General features: G+C 40.9%; 2 protein-coding genes across 8 annotated transcripts in view; one reads left to right on the forward strand and one right to left on the reverse strand.

The window, feature by feature from the left end:
* The first annotated feature begins 1 nt into the window (after position 1).
* The window catches only part of IFT81 (intraflagellar transport 81), a 191,445-nt gene continuing 170,946 nt past the window's right edge, over positions 2–20,500 (forward strand). For all 6 annotated transcript variants that reach the window (XM_042962874.1, XM_042962876.1, XM_042962879.1 and 3 more), the window contains exons 1-2: positions 2–87; positions 676–764. The gene's annotated coding sequence lies outside the window, so the exon portion shown is untranslated. The remainder of the gene's footprint in view (positions 88–675; positions 765–20,500) is intronic.
* P2RX7 (purinergic receptor P2X 7) overlaps positions 13,153–20,500 on the reverse strand; it is a 57,552-nt gene continuing 50,204 nt past the window's right edge. Inside the window, exon 13 of one of the 2 annotated variants that reach the window (XM_042962892.1) lies at positions 13,153–13,229. In XM_042962892.1, coding sequence (XP_042818826.1) covers positions 13,200–13,229 — 30 coding nt within the window. In that variant the 3' untranslated portion in view covers positions 13,153–13,199. Of the gene's footprint in view, positions 13,230–20,017; positions 20,220–20,500 lie in introns of those variants that run through there. The other variant, XM_042962891.1, reaches the window with a different exon arrangement.

A 20,500-nucleotide genomic window follows, 5' to 3' on the forward strand; every position in this document is an offset into this window, starting at 1 on the left:
CGGCGCCGCCACGCGCGAGGCAGGGCCCGGAAGGAGGCGGTGCTGCGCCTCGAGGCTGGGGCCGGGCGAAGGCGACGCTCCGCCTCGGTACGAGCGGCTGTCTCCACGGGGAATGGGGCCGGTGGGGAAGGGGTGAGCTCCCCCTTGAGGACGAGTGACCCCGACAGTAGGGCCGGGGAGAGCGAGCGACCCCCGCAAAGTGGGATTGGTTCTATCAGGAAGGAGTGACCCTCTCTCCGTGAATGAATGGCCCTCTGGAGGGCCGGGGAGAAAAAGTGACCGGCTTAGTGGAGATAGAGCCGTGGAGGAGAGAGTGACCGCTCCCTTGGGAATGAGTTACCCGGGGGCCTGAAGTGGGAGGGCTGGGGGATAGTGAGCGACTCCTCTGGGTGGTTTAGGAGGTACGAGTGACCTGTCGGGGACGGGGGCAACATAGAAGAAAAAGTAGTCCCTTTGGAGGTCCAAACTTGTGCCTTCTCAACCTCTGGAGGAAAAGCCTGTATGTCAGGTGCCCGAGGAGCCCTTGGCTGGAGTCACACACCCTTTCAAGTGGCCCTCTTGGAATTGGAGTCAGGTCGCATCCCTACTCCAATTCAGATGCTTCCTTAGCTACAGGACAAGGAAGGGGTTTCTGTGACCATCTTTTCAACTGAGACAGTTTTATTACAACTTTAGGGAGACTTGGAAAATAGAGGGAAGTGGAGGAAACACCCACAGTTCCACTACTCGAACATAATTTTCCACGTTTGCTCATTCCTTTTCAGGTATGTTTTCAAAGATATGTTTTATATTTAGTTTCACTAATTCATCCAACAAGCATTTATAAGCACCTTCAATATGCTAGGCACTGTTCCGTGAACAGAACAAACCCAAACAGCCTGCCTTCATGAAGTGTGAATTCTCACAGGTAGATGTGTATAAAGTTGTAGTTTGTAAATCATAGGCAATGATGATGTTTTTTCTGGTTTACACTACTGTTTTCTATGTTACTGCAGTCTAGTTATAATGTTCATTTTTAATAAATGGACTATTTCTTACAGAGGGTATGCCGTGATTTTCCTAACTGTTCTTATCTGGTTGCTTCTAGTTTGTGGATCCTAGGTGTAATCTTTGATATAATATTTTAGTTCATTTCTTGGATGTGAGTTTCCTAAGCCATACCACCTTATTTATCCAGATACAAAAAAGTGAATAATAAGAAAATTTGGAGAAAACAGACAATATCTACCTCTAGAGATGGAATTGTTGAGTTAGAAGGAGGGATAGAACTGCCACCTGCCTCAGTCCAAAATGGTCCCAAGAAAAGGTGGTGACAGCTTAAGTGGAATTTTATTCATTCATTTGACAGATATTTACCGAGTGCCTGTTGTGTGCTTGGCAGTATTCTTAATGCTAGGGGTATGAGGGCGAACAGATAGATGAAATCTCTGCCAAAATGGAGCTTGGTGCCTTTGGGAGGTCTTAAATTCTATGTAGAAAAGGAAAATCCAGTTGCTAAATTCTCATTGGAAGGAGACTTAAAAATGCTTTCCTTAAGGTCCCAAACTCAGTTCTAGCTCTCATCAATACTTATCCCATAGTAATGAGATGGTCCCAGCCTTAAAAATTTTGAATTTAAATGGTTTGCTTGTGTTTGGGAACAAAGCAGGTAAGAGAAATGTATAAACAAGTTTTCCTAAATTACTAGTTGGTAATCTATCCTTAGGACCAACCAGAGAAGCTGATCTTGAAAAATGATTAGGAAAAGAAAGTTACTTCATGTACATTCTTGCCCTTAGTTTACCTGTTTTTAAAAACTGCTTTCTTGGGGCACCTGGATGGCTCAGTCGGTTAGGCATTTGACTTTGGCTCAGGTCGTGATTGTGGGTTCGAGCCCTCCATCAGGCACTGTAGTGAAAGTGTGGAGCCTGCTTTGGATCCCCTGTCTCCTTCTCTCTCTGCTCTTCCTCCGCTTGCCACTTGTGTGTGCACTCTCTCTCCAAAATAAATAAACATCAAAAAAAAAAAAAAAAACTTAAAAGCAATCCCTATCAAAATAACACCAGCATTCTTTGCAGAGCTAGAACAAACAATCCTAAAATTTGTATGTAACCAGAAAAGACCCCAAATAGCCAAAGCAATCCTGAAAAAGAAAACCAAACTGGAGGCATCACAATTCCAGACTTCAAACTGTATTACAAAGCGTGTAATCATCAAGACAGTATGGTACTGGCACAAAAATAGACACTCAGATCAATGGAACACAATAGAGAACCCAGAAATGGACCCACAAACATATGGCAACCTAATCTTTGACAAAGGAAAGAGTATTATCCAGTGGAAAAAAGACAGTCTCTTTAGCAAATTGTGTTGGGCAAACTGGACAGCAATATGCAGAAGAATGAACCTGGATCACTTTCTTATACACAAAAATAAACTCAAAATGGGTGAAAGACCTAAATGTAAAACAGGAAGCCATCAAAATCCTAGGGGAGGAAACAGGCAACAACCTCTTTGACCTCAGCTGCAGCAACTTCTTACTTGACATGTCTCTAGAGGCAAGGGAAACAAAAGCAAAAATGAACTATTGGGACCTTATCAAGATAAAAACCTTCTACACAGTGAAGGTAACAATCAGCAAAACTGAAAGGCAACTGACAGAATGGGAGAAAATATTTGCAAATGACATATCAGATAAAGGGTTAGTATCCAAAATCTATAAAGAACTTATCAAACTCAACACCCAAAAACAAATAATCCAGTGAAGGAACGGGAAAAAGACATGAACAGACACTTCCAAAGAGGACATCCAGATGGCCAACCGATGTCACTCATCATCAGGGAAATACAAATCAAAACCACAATGAGATACCACCTCACACCTGTCAGAATGGCTAACGTTAACAACTCGGGCAACAACAGATGTTGGCGTGGATGTGGAGAAAGAGGAACCCTTTTACACTGTTGGTGGGAATGCAGCCACTCTGGAAAACAGTATGGAGATTCCTCAAAAAATTAAAAATAGAACTACCCTATGACCCAGAAATTGCACTATTCGGTATTTATCCGGAGGATACAGGAGTGCTGATGTGAAGGGGCACATGTACCCCAATGTTTATGGCAGCACTATCGACAATAGCCAAAGTATGGAAAGAGCCCAAATGTCCAACGACTGATGAATGGATAAAGAAGATGTGGGGTGTGTGTGTGTAATGGAATATTACTCAGTGATCAACAAGAATGAAATCTTGCCATTTATAACAACATGGATGGAACTCGAGTGTGTTGTGCTAAGTGAAATAAGTCAGAGGAACAAATATGATTTCACTCGTGGAATTTAGGAAATAAAACAGATGAACATAAGGGAAGGGAAGCAAAAATAAGATAAAAACAGAGAGGGAGACAAACCATAAGAGACTCTTAAATAGAACAAATTGAGGGTTGCTGGTGGAGTGTTGGGTGGGGGGATGGGCTAAATGGGTAAGTGGCATTAAGGGGGACACTTGTTGGGATGAGCACTGGGTGTTATATGTAAGTGATGAATCACTAAATTCTATTCCTGAAATCATTATTACACTATATGCTAACTAGGATTTAAATTTAAAAAATAATAAAAATAAAAATAATAAAACCACTTTCTTGAGGTATAATTGATGTACAGTAAACTGCACATATTTAAAGTGTACAATTGTTTAAGTCTGACATGTGTATATATCCAGGGAACCATCACTAGTCAAGATAGTGAATATAGTGGCACCTGGGTGTCACTTAGTGTTAGGTGTCCAACTCTTGATTTCAGCTCAGGTTATGATCTCGAGATTGGTGAGATCAAGCCCTGCATCAGGTTCTGCACTGACAGCCCAGAATCTGCTTGGGATTCTCTCTTTCCCTCTTTCTCTGCCTCTCCCCTGCTTGCGTGCACTCTCTCTCTCAAAATAAATAAATAAAAATATATCCATTGTACTAGCCAGAGTAATCTCAGTTTATGTAAAGTGAAAGTAACTGCTGATTACAGCTGGGACTTTTCACATACCTACATCTTAAGTCACATCTAGTTGCATATTTGTTGTATACTTGACTGAGTATAGTCAGTTACTGAGCAACCTTGGGAATTTAGTTTTTAAAAAATGAGATTTTCAGTAAAGGTGCCGAGATAATTCAATAAGGAAAGAAGTCTTTTCAATAAATGGTGTTGGGACAACTGGAAATCTACATGCATATGATGAAGTTGGACCCCTATCTCATACCATGTATAAAAATTAACTCCAAATGCATCAAAGACCTAAGCATAAGAGCAAAACTGTAAGACTCAAATGAAAACAGGTGTGAATCTTTGTGACTTTGGATTAGGCAGTGGTTTTTTAGGCATGATGCCTAAAGCACAGGTGAAAAAAAAGACAAATTGGGCTTCATCAAAATGTAAAACTTTTGTGCTTCAAAGGACATCAAGAAAATGAAAAGAATACAGAATGTGAAAATTATTTACAAATCATGTATTTGATAAGGGTATAGTATCTTAAATATCCTAACTAAGAGTTCTTATTTAACTTTTATAAGTCATCAGTAAAATGACAACCCAATTGAAAATGGGCAAAGGATTTGAATAGACATTTCTACAAAGAAGCTACAAAATGGTCAATAAGAACATAAAAAGATGTTCAGTGTCATGCACTAGGGAAATGCAAATCAAGATCACAGTGAGATCCCACTTCATCCGCTAGCATGGTTATAATTAAGATGAGGGACAATCAAAAAGATGGCAAGCCTATGGATACATTGGAAGACTCCTACACTGCTGTATAATTGGCAGGAAAGTAAAATGGCACAGCCCCTTTGGAAAACAGTTTGGCCGTTCCTCAAAATGTTACACAATTACCAGGTGACAGTGTTCTGTACAGCAAGAGAATTGAAAAGATGTTCATGCAAAAACTTGTGCATCAATGTTCACAGCATCATCTCTGGTAGCCAACCAGTGGAAATCACCTAAAAGTCTATCAGCTGATGAATGGGGAAACAAATGTGGTATGTCCAGACAATGGACTATTTCTTAGCCATAAAAAGAAATGGAACCCAGATACATGCTGCAATGTGCATGAACCTTGAAAACATAATGCTAACTGAAAAAAGCCAGTTACAAAAGGCCAAATCTTATGTGATTCTGTTCATATGAAATGTCCAGAGTAGGAAAAGTAGCGAGTAGATTAGCAGTTACCTAGGGCTGGGGGAAAAGAATAATGGGGATTGATTGCCAATGAGTATGAAATTTGTTTGGGGTGATGAAATGTTCCAAAAATTGCATAATGGTGATAATTATAGAACCCTTGTGAATATTCTAAAAGTCACCGAACTGCACATTTTAAGAGGGTGATTTGTACGGTGTGTGAATCATATCAAATTAAAAAAAAGAAAAGAAAAGAAAAGAAACAGGGAGTAGACAACCAAGGCCTCAGAAAAAAACAATACACATACACAAAAATGGGGCCAAGCCTCATGTTTTTTTCTTCACAGGGGAGCTCCTCGGGCCCTCACACAGAGCTTATTTTTAATTTAGATTAAGTTCTGACATATGAATCATCTGGCTCCTTTGTTGTACACTAAGCCAGTTTACCACAATGCTCTTCCTCTAAAAACTGCCCTCCCTTGCAGAGGTGGCCCCAACAGCCATTTTTATACTGTGTGACCTTATCATTTGGGCCACACAGGAAACCTAACCCCAAAGGGCCAACCTGATTCTCTCCTCTGGGACTGTGGCAATTGGAGAGAAGAAGTTCTTTGTTCTCTGCAAGTGACCAGAACTGAGTTGATGTAACCTTCCAGTTGTGGCAGAGTCATGTCCATGGAGAAGCCCAGAAGGGGAGTCTGCAGAAACAAAAGAATGAGACAGATGGGCAAAGGGGCACAGAGGTGACAGCGACTAAGAAAATGGCCTCTTTGGTTTCTGCTGAGTTTCGTTTCCTGGTTCTGCCCCCTTGCTTCACTTTTGCCACTAAGATATCTTCATAGCCTCATAATTAATGTTAATTTTTCCCCTCCTTAACCTAGTAGGCTTTGAAACTTGGAATTGAAAAGACTTTGGCTATAGTGCTGGGTTCCAAGAGGTGAAAGATGTACTGTCACCAGTAATGTGGGCATTAAATATTTGTATCAATGCAGCCAATTAAAGGGAGGAATTGCCTGAAGCCACCAGTACTAAGAGCAGTAAAAAAGAAATTAATAGCCCATAAAAACAAGTCTTTGGGAAAAGTAGAGCCAAAAACTCCAAAAAGTGCATAAGTCTAGGACCATTTATTTGAGAGGCTTGGGGTGGCTGACCTCAGTGCACCTTAGGGCATCATTTGGTTATAGCATGGTAAGAATGATGTTTGTTACAATGGTCTTGAGCCACAAAAGGCCTATCAGATGAAGCTGTATTCTTTGTTCAGGAGTATCTTTAATGAAAAAAAAAATGTTTAAATTAAATGTTCGGGCATTTAAAGATGTAAGATTTACTTATCTGGCACATAGACCTTGTGAAATACATCATTGTATAACATAATGACAGATACATGTAGTCCAAATGTATAATTATATATACCTCCAGAAACAGCCTATCCCCTAAATATAGAACATGTTGGTAGCAAAAGTGAGGAATAAATTATTTTATAATTTTACTGTTTCTTTCCCCCACGGAGTCCTTAAGCCTGAAGCTGTTGTGGAAGAAAAAAAAAACCTCCTCTTCTAGAGGCCATGTGCTAATCATAGATAATCCTCTGTGCGTCCCAACCCTATCCAACCCAGAGTCCCTTTAACAAGAAATATTTTCTAATATCTCAGTAGGATTCCTGAAAATAATCAATATGGATTGTAATCTACCCATACTCAAACATGTAAATGTTTGTATGTATATTTGATTTGCATTTCCATAATTAATGATGATTGAGTTTTTCATGTGCTTGTTGGCCAATCTGTACATCTTTGGAGAAATGTCTGTTCAGATCCTTTGCCCATTTTTTTAATTGAGTGATTTGCCCCTTTAAGTTTTAAGAGTTCTTTATGTATTTAGGTACAATTCTATATCAGATATATGCTCCGCAAATGTCTTCTCTCATTCATGGTAGCAGGGATTACAGGTTATTGAAACGGAGAAAATGGGAAGTATGATATTCTTGCTGCTGAACTGGATGTTTTTCTGTAACTGTGTTTTGAAATCCGAGCGCCTTTGACATTTGGTCTTGGATGTAAAAAAGACCTTGGATGCCACCCCCTTTGGAAGGTGACAGAGAGTAGAGGATGCATAGGGGATGAAGCTGCGAACTCAGGAGGTAATGGGACAGTTGTGAGGTTGACATGTAGGGACTGGGTCTGCTCTAACTGAAAACAAGGTATTCAGGAATGGGTCCTGTGTGTGCCAGGCACTGGAATATGGTTATTTACTGGTTGTGCATCCTTAGAGCTATTAACTTTTTGGCAGCGTTTCTTTATGTCAAATGGAGATCAGTGTTACAGTGTCAAGTATGGCATTGTCTTTGTGATAGTAATAACAGCCAAGACACTGCTAAATGCTTCATAAACTTCATTTCATTCAGTCTCCCATGAAGCATGAGGTAGGCATTGAAGAGAACAACAGACTCTGAGAGTCCATACAAGCAGCTGAGCCAGGATTTGAGTCCATGTTTGTCTGATTCCAGAATCTTGGCTCTTAATTATTTCATTATGCAGCCTTCAGATGCGGTGAAGCTGTTTTGTTCACTCTAAATCAGTGTGCAGTGTTATGTGGGATTGTTTTTGTGGCTCGACTACTTGGTGTGTACCAGGATTAAGGGATAATGAGGATTGTGGGGGTTCACTTGACATGGGAGAAATCTTGCTTATGGAGGTGATAGTTATGGGAAACCCCGTACATTTCATCATGCTCCCTGATGCTAGCATACAGTGTCATCAAATATCTCAAATTTACTTACAACTATTAGATTCTAAATATTTGGAAGGATTATCCAACAGATTCGGAAAATAAGACCCAAAGATACAGTGCCATTAGTGTCAAATCTGGTAACTTTCTAAGATGGTGTCTTAATTACTGTGGGAGGCAGAATAATGTGCCCCCTCCACATCCATGTCCCAATCCCTGAAACCTGTGAATATGTTCTCTTATTTGGCAAAAGAGACATTGCAGAGGTGATTAAGTTAAGGATTTTGAGATGGGGAGATTGTCCTGGATTATCCAGGTGAGCTTTTCACAAGGGTCCTTCAAAAATGTTAAGGAGGGGCTGCTGAAGACATAGAGAAGGCCTGGGACAACAGCAGTGCAGGTCAGAGGGAAGAGATTGCTAGCTTGAGGCCATGAGCCAAGGAATGAGGCTGGAAAAGGCAACAGGTGAATTCCTTCTACAGCCTACGGAAGGAATGTAACCTCGATGTTAGCCCACAAGACCCATTTTGGACTTCTGACCTCCAGAACTATAAAATAATATATTTGTGTTGTTTTAAGCCACTAAATTTGTGGCAGTTTGTTACAGCACCAATAGGAAACTAATACGGTTACTAACTCCATAGAAGTATTATGAACATAAGATTCTTAATTCAGATTAAGCTACAAAGAATTTAATTTATTATTAAGGACTTTAGTTAGTGATTAATCTCGGGACAGTTTTGTTTGTTTCCTTCTGGGAGGATTTCAGTGTATGTTTTTCTTTGTACACTCAAATATGTGGCAAAGGACCAGGGCTCAAGGGAGATGTACAAAGCTAACTCAGTTAGGACAATGATATCCCCCTACAAAATAAGTTTTGTAAGCACAGAAGATAAGTCTCTCACCCAAACAAAATGAGAGCTTTAAAAAAATTTAAGACCATTTGTGTGAATTTGGATTTTTTCTGTTAAAAAATAAGTGGAAAAATAAATATTTATAACAGAGTAGAAATGCTTGCCTCATTTAATGATGATTTTGTGGTAACTAGGTGGGAGTCCTATTCAAGGATAGAAAAAGATACTGTGGTAGGTGATATAAAGAGACAAAGTCTACAAAGCACACAGATTTAACTTGAAAAGTTTATAGTGATTTGAAACCCACCCAGGATGTATATAGTACAGCTTAAAGCAAGAGAGGTAAATCCTTAGGTGATAGCCGCCCCGGTTTGCCTAGGACTGAAAAGTTTGCCAGGACATGGGGTTTTTCGTTGCTAAAGCTGGGGAAGTCCCTTGGCAAGCGGGGTGAGTGGGTGACTCTCAGACGGACTAAGCTAGACGACCAACTAGCTTCAGGAAGGCTCATGATAGCATGGATTCTGAGCCAGGCCCCCACTGCCTGTTGACAGTGCTTACCACACTCCCTGGGTCCACCCCAAGCTTCACTCTCAAGAGACTTGGACTGGTTAAACTTGATCTAGATCTGTTAAAAAACAGAAGGGACTGTTGCAAGAAGCAGGAAGGCTTTCCAAGAAATGTAGCCTCTAAACCTCACTTTTCCTGATCTCATATCCAACCACTTCAAGCCTACCTGGAAGTCTGAATAAAAACGAAACAAAACAATAGCAACAACAAAAAGCAATAAAGGTGCACGTTTTATGTAACTTGTCTCATAACGAAAACCCATCTAGGAGCGCCTGGGTGGCTGGGTCGGTTGGTTAAGCATCCAACTTCAGCTCAGGTCATGATCTCGAGGTTTGTGAATTTGAGCCCCGCGTTAGGCTCTGTGCTGATAGCTCAGAGCCTGGAGCCTGCTTTGGATTCTGTGTCTCCCCTTCTCTCTGCCCTTCCCATGCTCATGCTGTGTCTCTCTCTGTTTCTCAATAATAAATAAATACTCAAAAAAATATATAGTCGTTAAATGCTAATATAAACCTAGAAACACGATTAAAAAAAAAAAAGAAAACCCATCTACTTTGTTCTCTATTGAAGACAGAAAGAAATTTCTAGAATACACAGAACTGTGTGTTAATCTTTCTCAGCCCCCAGCGATTATTGTATTTTATTAGCCAAATAAAGAGCTCTAGCAGATCTAAATCCAACACAATGGAATACAGGTTTCTTTGGCTCTGCATAGCACTGTCTATTCTGAAAACCACCTACATGTGAGTGATACTCAGAATCCCATTTTACAGTTGAGTAAAAGCTCAGTCTCATTAGTGTTTGATAAAACACTCTGGAAATGTTGCTTTTTTCCTAGTTATTATGCCCCCATCTGTCATTAAAGATTTCTCTTGGTAATAATTGGTGGCGAAGAGAGAACAAAAGCACAGAGGGAAGGACTCGTCACACTCCAAAAATATCTACCTGAAAATAACATTTTGAATTTCCATTGTCTGGGTGCAGATAATAGTCACCTCTAAGTTCATGTAAGCAAATCACAAAACCTTCTCTTGGAATTTTCCCAGTTCTTTCCTGTTCTTAAGTGTAGTCTGAACACTATGCATCTGAGTAGTTTGATAACTCTCAAGTGTTCGGTGTGTGACATGAGCTGTGCTGAGTGAGATACGAGAGATGTATGGTGTGCCTGGGAGTTAGCTCAACCAAGAGGAAGTGTTTGTGAAAGAGGCGTCTTGTCTCTTCAGTTACTTCCTCTTTTCTCGTTTTATCATTTCTCTGTCAGTAGGAAATTAAATGGGAAGTGAGGTGACAAACTACAGTCACTTTCTTTGAGCCAGCTGAGGGTAAGTGTTGCCTCTTTCCTGCCCTGAGAAATATCCAGAAGGCTCATCTCCTGTTCCCTGTAATCAGCCTTTTTATTAGAGGTGGGACCCATTGGCCTCAGCTTTCTCTTTGGCCCAAATATGCCGTTTGACTTTGGTTTTGGTCTCAGTTTCTGGAAAGCCAAGTAATCATTTGACTACTTCAGCATCATTTCTAGCCTCTCTGAACTTTTACGCCATCAATGAATGTGGAATTGCCTAAGTAACCATCGTCTCCAATCAGAGTATCAATGTGAGCAGTATGAATGAGGCCTATAAGTTATTGCAAAATGTTGTTACTACATTAATATTCACTTTTGAATGTAGGTGAGTATTCTAGTTGTAACTGGAATGAAAAAGGTCTCCTTAGGTTCTTTATATGTTGAAATGTTATCAGTTGTTTAAATATACATTTAGAGGGGCACCTGGGTGGCTCAGTTGGTTGGGCATCCAACTTCGGCTCAGGTCATGATCTCACAGTTTGTGAGTTGGAGCCCTGCATTGGGCTCTGTGCTTACAGCTCAGAGCCTTGGAGCCTGCTTCAGATTCTGTCTCCCTCTCTCTCTGCCCTTCCCCCACTCACACTCTGTCTCTCTCACTCTCCCTCTCTCAAAAATAAACATTAAAAAATAAATAAAATACATTTATAACTAAAGTAAAATAATGATTGACACGATTTTGTTTTCAAAATGAAAAGAACTTTCAAAAAGTTTAATAGAAAAATTGATAGGCAGGCTATTAGGAGAGATTTTTTGGTGGCTAAATAATAATTTGAATAAGAATAAAGGCCTGAAGATAATAGAAATTTAAAATATGTGGGGTGCCTGGGGGGCTCAGTTGGTTAAGCGTCTGACTTCAGCTCAGGTCATGAACTCACAATTTGTGAGTTCAAGCCCCACATAGGGCTTGGTGCTGTCAGTATGGAGCCCGCTTTGGATCTTCTGTCTCCCTTTCTCTCTGCCCTTCCCCCTACCTCTCTCTGAAAAATAAATAAACATTAAAAAAAAGAAGAAGAAATTTAAAATATGAGTGAAGAGGGGCACTTGGCTGGCCCAGTTGGTGGAGCATGAGACTCTTGATCTCGGGGTTATGAGTTCAAGCCCCACATTGGGTGGAGAGATTACCTAAAAATAAAACCTGAAAAAAATACAATAAAAATAAAATATGAGTGAAGAAAATCTGTAGCTTGCTTTTGAAAATATTCAGGAAGTATCCTCAAACAGTATGCAAAGCTTTAGTTTGTGGGATCATTTCCATGAAAATGCATCATCATTGTCAATACAGTTTTCAAGTACAGAAGTTGAGGAGGACATGTCTTTACCACAATGGTATAGTCTCTAGAAGGAAGGAAAATTTGATAATTTGATAGCAACATCACTATCAACAGTGCTCTGTTCTGGCAAAACAGCCAAAAGTATCTTAGCTCTGCCTTTGAACAATTTGAAGTGAACATCAAATCAATATCCAATTGTTCAGTGGAACAATCCCGGGGACAGTCTTAGGGAATTAATGTTCATATACTATAAAATTCAAACTTGAAAATTTGATTAGTAAAATGTAATAGTAAAGTTGAAATAACAAACCTTTGGGAAATCTTCGGATTTATGCTTGTACTATGGCAGAGACATTGGGCTCTGGTTATTGATATTAACACGTAGCCATTTGGCCAAATGTGTATTTGGTCTGTATTGTGTATTGTGTATGGTATGTGTGTGTATTCACATAACATAAAATTAACTATTTCAAAGTGAACGATTCCATGACATTTAACATACACACAGTGTTGTGCATCCACTGCCTTTATCTGGTTCCAGATCACTTGTATCCCCTCAAGAGGAAACCCCACACCCATTAGGCAGTGGTTCCCCACTTCCCTCTCCCTCCCAGCTCCTGGCCACTGCCAATCTGCTTTGTGTCTCTGTAGATTCACCCCGTCTTCATGTTTCATGTAAATGGAATCCTACAACACATGACATTTTGTGTCTGGCTTCTTCCATTTAGCATAATGTTTTTGAGATTCATCCATATGGTAGCACACATCAGTGTTTCATTCCTTTTTCTGGCTGAATAATATTCTGTTGTATGGGCATATCCTGTGTGTTTATCCACTCATCAGCTGATGGACATTGGGGTTGCATTCACCTTTTGGTTAGTGTGAATAGTGTGGCAGTGAACACGTGTGTGCGAGTATTAGTCTGAGTCCTTGGTTTTTGATTCTTTGCAGTATATACCTAAGAGCGGAATTGCTGCATCCTGTGGTAATTCTATGTTTAACTTCTTGTGGGACCACCAAACTATTTTCCCTTCTGTTATTCCTCATATCCAGGATGTGTGCACAGTTGTGGCCTGTGAGCCAGAAAGTCATAGCTTCTCTGAGTGGCTCCCAAAATAACCAAGGTGTGGTAGCCCTGTATCATTGGTAGGATCAGCTTCCAGAGACCTTTTCCAGGATTCCTTTGCAGTTGTCCTTGTCCCTGGGCAAATCTTCTAAAGACAAACCGAAACATCTGTGTTGGGAAGAACTCACCTGACCTCATTGTGTTGGTTTACTGGGGACATCCATCCATGCGTTCATCAAATAGTTATACAGTATGTGGTGTTTATCTGGAACCAAACAGACAAAAACCTCTGCCTCTAGAAGTTTACATTCCAGTGCCAGGAGATAGGCAACAGACAATAAAAATAGTAAGTAGGGGCAGTCAGAGAAAGCCATGCAAATTTATTATCCCATGGTTGTTTATAGTCGTCTTAATATTTAAAAAAAAATTCTGTTGTGACTGTCATTATGTTCTACTTTTTCTTTAGTTTATTTGCTTCTTTTTATTAGACACACATCTCTGGCAAGGCTTCTGTCTTTTTAGTTTTTTCATAGAGCCAGCTTTTAGTTTTATTAGCTGTCTCTGTTGCTCTGTATTTCAATGGTTTCTGCCCTAATCGTTATTATTTCCTTGTTTCTTTCAGTTGGTTCTGCTGCTCTTTTTTCCCAGTGTTTTGAGTTGAATGCTTAGCTCATGTCTTTTTGTTGTTGTTTGTTTATTTATTTTGAGAGAGAGAAGGCATGAGCAGAGGAGGGGCAGAGAGAGAGAAGGAGAGCGAGAATCCCAAGCAGGCTCCGCACTGTCAGAGCAGAGCGCAAGGCGGGTGTGGAACTCACGAACTGTGAGACATGACCTGAGCTCAAATCAGGAGTTGGACGCTTAACTGATTGTAGGTCATGTCTTTTTAAACTTTGTTTCCTGATAAATGTATTTAAACCTATAAATTTCCCTTTAAAGTAGTGCTTTTGCTGTGTCCCACCAATTTTGACATGGTGTTTTTATTATTATCTAGTTTTAAATATTTCCAAAAGTCATTTAGCAGTATGTTATTTGGTTTCCAAACATTTTTAAAATCCATCTTTAAAAAATCAATTTCTAGGCCACCTAGGTGTCTCAGTTGGGTTAAACTTGATTAACCGACTCTTGATTTTGGCTCAGGTCATGATCTTATGGTTTGTGGGATCAAGCCCTGTGCTATTAGCACAGACCCTGATTGAGATTGTCTCTCTCTGTCTCCCTATCTCTCTGCCCCTCTCCTGCTCTCTCTCTCTCTCTCAAAATGAGTAAATTAATTAATTAAAAAAATTAAAAATCGATTTCTAATTTCATTGATATGCAGTTGGAGAACCTAGTCTGTATCATATTGATCATCGAAGGAAATATATATTCTAATTAATGTCTGTTTTTGTAAATGTTCTATGTGTACCCTAAAAGAATGTGCATCCTTGGCTGGGTGTTGAATTCCTTATATATCTACTAGCTCAAGGGAGGCCCTCTCTAAGGAAGTGCATTTGAGCTGAGATCTGAACATCAGGAAGGAGCCAACTCTGAAAATCCGGAAGAAAGGATCCCAGGCAGAGGGAACAAGTGTAAGGGCCCTGAGGTACAAACAAGCTCGGTATGTTCCAGGAGCAGAAAGAGGGCAGTATGAATGGAGTGTAGTGGGCAAGGAGGAGAGTGAAGTGAGCTAAGACCCTGAGAGGTAGTCAGGGGCCAGATCAAATAGGGCCTCAGAGACGATGGTATGAACTTTGGATTTTATTTTTCTCTCTCTTTTTTTAAATGTTTATTTTTGAGTGACAGAGAGACAGAGTGCAAGTGGAGGAGGGATAGAAAGAGAGGGAGACACAGAATCCGAAGCAGGCTCCAGGTTCTGAGCTGTCAGCACAGAGCCTGACGCGGGGCTCGAACTCACAGACCGTGAGATCATTACCTGAGCTGAAATTGGACGCTTAACCGACTGAGCCACCCAGGCGTCCCTGGAGGAATCATTTTCATATTGAAAGTGCTTAAGAGGGGCGCCTGGGTGGCTCGGTCGGTTAAGCGTCCGACTTCAGCTCAGGTCATGATCTCACGATCCGTGAGTTCGAGCCCTGCGTCGGGCTCTGTGCTGACAGCTCAGAGCCTGGAGCCTGTTTCAGATTCTGTGTCTCCCTCTCTCTCTGCTCCTCCCCTGTTCATGCTCTGTCTCTCTCTGTCTCAAAAATAAATAAACATTAAAAAAAAATTAAAAAAAAAAAGTGCTTAAGAGATCATATTCAGCCCTGCCTTTTCAAACTTTTGCAAATAAGAAAACTAAGATGAGGTCTCAAGGGTTCTCACAGCTAGTTGTTTGCAGCCCAGGCTCTTTGATAGATTAGCTCCTAAAAAGGAGGACTCCATTTTTATATAATTTCATTGAAATGTTATTGAAAGGAATCTTATCTTGTTATGAACCCCTTTGTAAAACAAAAATCACTTTCACCCACACTATTTACTTTTTTTGTAAATGTGGATTCTTTTAGATTGGATTTATTGAAAGTGAATTTCCCACAGGAATTCCTTTCTCTTCTAAAATGTTCTGCTCACTGTCATTTTACCCCTCTGCTTCAGGTCGACATTTGGATGTGTTTCTATGAGGCAGCAGCTTCAGCTGCCCTTTATTCTCCTGGGTGCCACCTTCATTTCCAGGACGACCTTCCCAGCCCTTTTTTGATGAGGCCTCTGTGGCACATTCAGAAGCCTCTGCATCATGAAGACGCTCAGTAATGGCTCACTGGCTCTGCCTGGCTGCAGACAGGTTTTCCCACCTCACCCTCCGTGGAGGCCAACCACTTTGCTCTCCTGGCAACAGGAACAACTGTAGACGTACCCTGAACAAGCAAAGCTGAATCCAAGTGCTGTGCCAGGCAGTCCTCAAACTGTGAATGGTCGCAGTGCACATTCGATGCCTACCTGCATAGAGCCTGACTCAACACAGGGATCAGCAAGTGCCTTTGTGAACCTTGTCCTCTAGCGCTTTATCTGAAGTGAAGGCAGAGTTATTCCCATTAGGAAAGTAGACATTTTTTTTTCCTGATGGTGGATGGCAAAGTCAATGCCTCAGGCAAGGTCAGTGCTTGAGTTGCACCCTAAGAAAGCCAAAGGTAAGATTTATACCCACCAACCTCTGGCTTATCCCTTCTTCCTTGCACATCCTTGCAAATATTGTTCTTCTGGCTTGCTGGCCCTGCTGGGGTCTCCACTGGAATATTTGCTTACAAGACACATTTATATGCCTTTGGGGGGTATGAGGAAATCTGAACAGAAAGCTGGCCGCAGCCTCCATTTGAGACTCAGACTAAAAGAAAGTCTAAATGCTGTAAAGAAAGTACATATTTTTAATACCATAAAGAAATATCCACAAAATGTAAAAATTGCTCAGTTGCCTATGCATTAGTTTTTGGTTTTGTTTTTGGCAATTTAAAAAATTGTGGTAAATATATATATACCATAAATTTGATTTCAACTATTTCTAAGTGTACAATTCAGTGGCATTAAGTATATTTACAATGTTGTACAACCATCATCACCATCCATCATCACCATCCATCTCTAGAACTTTTTCATCCTCCCGAATAGAAGCTCTGAACCCATTAAACACCAGCTTTCTATTTCCCTCCTCCCCTAGCATCTGGTAACCTTTATTCTACTTTCAGTCTCTATGGATTTGCCTGTTTTGGGTATTTCGTGTAAATAGAATGATACAGCGTGTGGCTTTTTGTGTCTGATTTATTTCACTTAGCATAATGTTTTTAAGGTTCATCCATGTTGTAGAATGTATCAGAACTCCATCCCATTTTATGGCCAAATGATATTCCATTGTATAGATACATCCCATTTTGTTTATCCACTCATCTGTTGGTGAACACTGGGTTGTTACCATCTTTTGGCTATTGTCAGTAATGCTGCTATGGACATTTGTGTATGGGTATGTACTTGAGTCCCTACTTTCAGTCCTTTTGGGTATATACCTAGAAGTGGAATAGTTGGATCATATGGAAATTCTATATTTCAGTATCTGACGAACTGCCAAGTCCAAGCATTATGTTTTATGTTCAGGATATATTTGTTACAATTAAAAAGAAAGAAAGGAGGTGTATTTGGTAGGACTGCCATAACAAAGCACCATAGACAGTGTGGTTTATTTACTTATTTATTTTAATAAAGAAATATTTATTATAATAAAAAAAATTGTATATCAGAAAAAATACCCTAAAGCTAGTCTATTTCTTTTTTTTTAATATGAAATTTATTGTCAAATTGGTTTCCATACAACACCCAGTGCTCATCCCAAAAGATGCCCTCTTCAATACCCATAACCCACCCTCCCCTCCCTCCCACCCCCCATCAGCCCTGAGTTTGTTCTCATTTTTTAAGAGTCTCTTATGCTTTGGCTCTCTCCCACTCTAACCTCTCTCTTTTTTTTTTTTTCCTTCCCCTCCCCCATGGGTTCCTGTTAAGTTTCTCAGGATCCACAAGAGTGAAAACATATGGTATCTGTCTTTCTCTGTATGGCTTATTTCACTTAGCATCACACTCTCCAGTTCTGTCCACGTTGCTACAAAGGGCCATATTTCATTCTTTCTCATTGCCACGTAGTACTCCATTGTGTATATAAACCACAATTTCTTTATCCATTCATCAGTTGATGGACATTTAGGCTCTTTCCATCATGTGGCTATTGTTGAGAGTGCTGCTATAAACATTGGGGTACAAGTGCCCCTATGCATCAGTACTCCTGTATCCCTTGGGTAAATTCCTAGCAGTGCTACTGCTGGATCATAGGGCAGGTCTATTTTTAATTTTTTGAGGAACCTCCACACTATTTTCCAGAGTGGCTGCACCAGTTTGCATTCCCACCAACAGTGCAAGAGGGTTCCCATTTTTCCACATCCTCTCCAGCATCTATAGTCTCCTGATTTGTTCATTTTGGCCACTCTGACTGGCGTGAGGTGATATCTGAGTGTGGTTTTGATTTGTATTTCCCTGATGAGGAGCGACGTTGAGCATCTTTTCATGTGCCTGTTGGCCATCCGAATGTCATCTTTAGAGAAGTGTCTATTCATGTTTTCTGCCCATTTCTTCACTGGATTAGACAGTGTGGTTTAAACAATAGAAATCTGTTTCCTCACAATTCTGGAGGGTAAAACTCCAACATCTGTCTAGGTATCAACATGGTTCATTTTTTCTAGGCTTCTCTCCTAGTCCTTTCCCTCTGCACCTGTGTCCCAATCTCTTCTTATAAGGACACCAGTCAGATTGGAATAGAGCCCACCTGTATGATCTCATTTTACCTTAATCACCTCATTGAAGGCTATATCCCCCAAACCAGTCATATTCTGAGATAATGGGGGTTAGTATTTCAACATGTGCATCCAGTGGGGGTGCAAACTTCAGCCCATGACAGGGTAGAGAGCCAGCCATAAGCTAACTCTTCATTAACTTACCTAAACAAACCATGATAGAAAACTGAAAAGATGGTTTTTAATCTGGATTTTTGGATTTCAGGAAATGCCATTGACCTTTTCTGATATCTCTAAATTGATTTGTCATTATCCATGGTATATTCCAATGAGGAATGAGGAGGCTCTTCTTAAATGTACATTCAAGAAAGATTAAAGGTTTTTAACAAATACTATCTTTGCTGGAAAAGAGAGAGAGCAAGAGAGCACTCTTATTAAAGGCTCACCTTGTCCTTAAGGAAAAATGTCATGCACATTGTGTCCTGCCTTGACTGTCTCTCAGTGTCATTTGATACCCATCTCTGGCATCATTTTAAGTTGCTGTGTGCAACTCTGTTACATGAGTGTGCCTTAACGTGTTTGACCAATCCCCCATTGTTGGACCTGAAGGAATTTAACACAATTCTTTCTTGGATTCTTTCTTTTCTTCCTGTCACCATCACCAACTTAGGAGTCCAGGTTGCTTCCTTTTTTTTTTTTTTTAAATATATGAAATTTATTGTCAAATTGGTTTCCATACAACACCCAGTGCTCATCCCAAAAGATGCCCTCTTCAGTACCCATCACCCACCCTCCCTTCCCTCCCACCCCCCATCAGCCCTCAGTTTGTTCTCATTTTTTAAGAGTCTCTTATGCTTTGGCTCTCTCCCATTTTAACCTCTCTCTCTCTCTCTCTCTCTCTTTTTTTTTTTTTCCTTCCCCTCCCCCATGGGTTCCTGTCAGGTTGCTTCCTTAGTCACTCCTATATGATCCCAGCCAACTTTCTAGGTTTCCCCTCCAGCCAACATCCTCATGACTGCCCAAAGGATGTTCTTGAGTCACTGCTCTCCTCATGTCCCTGGGCAACCCAAGAGTTGCCCCATCTTGACTTTGCAATTGGTCCAAACATCTACGCTTTTTTTTTTTTCCTGTTTGTTTTGTTTAAGGAAGTTCCTCAAATCAGTCTCTTTTTAATCTTCATCTCCTTTCTGGGGAGCCAGCCAGGTCTACCAGTAATCTGAGCACATACATTCTCATTTCTTTCTGGGCCTGCTTCATGCTGCTGTTCCTGTCAGCAGTGCCTCTTCTCATCCCACCAGACAGTGTGTCCCATGTTCCCGCTCTCTTCGTCTAGGGAGGGCCAGCTCATGTCTCACGAGCTCCACAAAGCCCCCCATGGTTACTCTTGCCTGTGTGGATTTTGCCTTTCTTTAACCTTCTGGTTCACTGGGATGGACCCACACCATTTATGAAGCAGTAAGAAAACAAGTCCCTCCCCAAATAGACCCAGAAGACGAGGACTGTATAGTAAATGTCCCTGTCATACTCGCCATCGGACAGCTCTTGGAACACACTTTTTTTCCACTTCAGTGTTTGCACTTGCTGTCCCTGTGTTCCTCCAACTTGTCAACTTCCTGACATTCAGATCCAACTTAAATGCCACTTCCTTGGAGAGGCCATCCTTGACCCCTGTCAGAAGTAATTCTATTGTTTCTTCACAACATGCTGCTTGTTTTTCTCATACCCTTTATCCCAAGCTATTCCCATCTCATTTCTTTACATATCGCTTACCTGCTTCCCCTGCTGCACCTAGCCTCCAGGGGAGCCTGTCTTGTTTACTTGTTTATCCACACCACCTGTGCAGTGCTGGGTTGCTCGGTAAATGTTTGCTGAGGGGATTAATGAGATTGAATGGAATGGGGATAGAGAAAGGGGACAGGGGACATGGAGATTGTCCCTTGGATTTCTGGTTTGGGAAATTGAGCTGATGGCAGGTGACGCTATTACTGAGCTTGGAACTTCTGGAGGAGCACCTGTGGGTGAGGTGGAGAGAGCAGAGATAGATAGTGATTTCTCCTTTGTACCCATTTGATTTGCCTCTAAAGTATTTTAAGTAGAATATCTAGAGGTGGTTAAATATATGGGCCTGGGGTTTAGGAGCGATACTAGGGCACCATCCAAATAACAGGGGCGCCTGGGTGGCTCAGTTGGTTAAGCATCTGGCTCATGGTTTGTGAGATAGAGCCCTGAGTTGGGCTCCATGCTGACAGCGTGGAAGCTGCTTGGGATCCTCTCTCCCTCTCTGCCCTTCCCC

This window comes from Panthera tigris, chromosome D3, assembly GCF_018350195.1.
Source record: "Panthera tigris isolate Pti1 chromosome D3, P.tigris_Pti1_mat1.1, whole genome shotgun sequence".
Classification (NCBI taxonomy): Eukaryota; Metazoa; Chordata; class Mammalia; order Carnivora; family Felidae; genus Panthera; species Panthera tigris.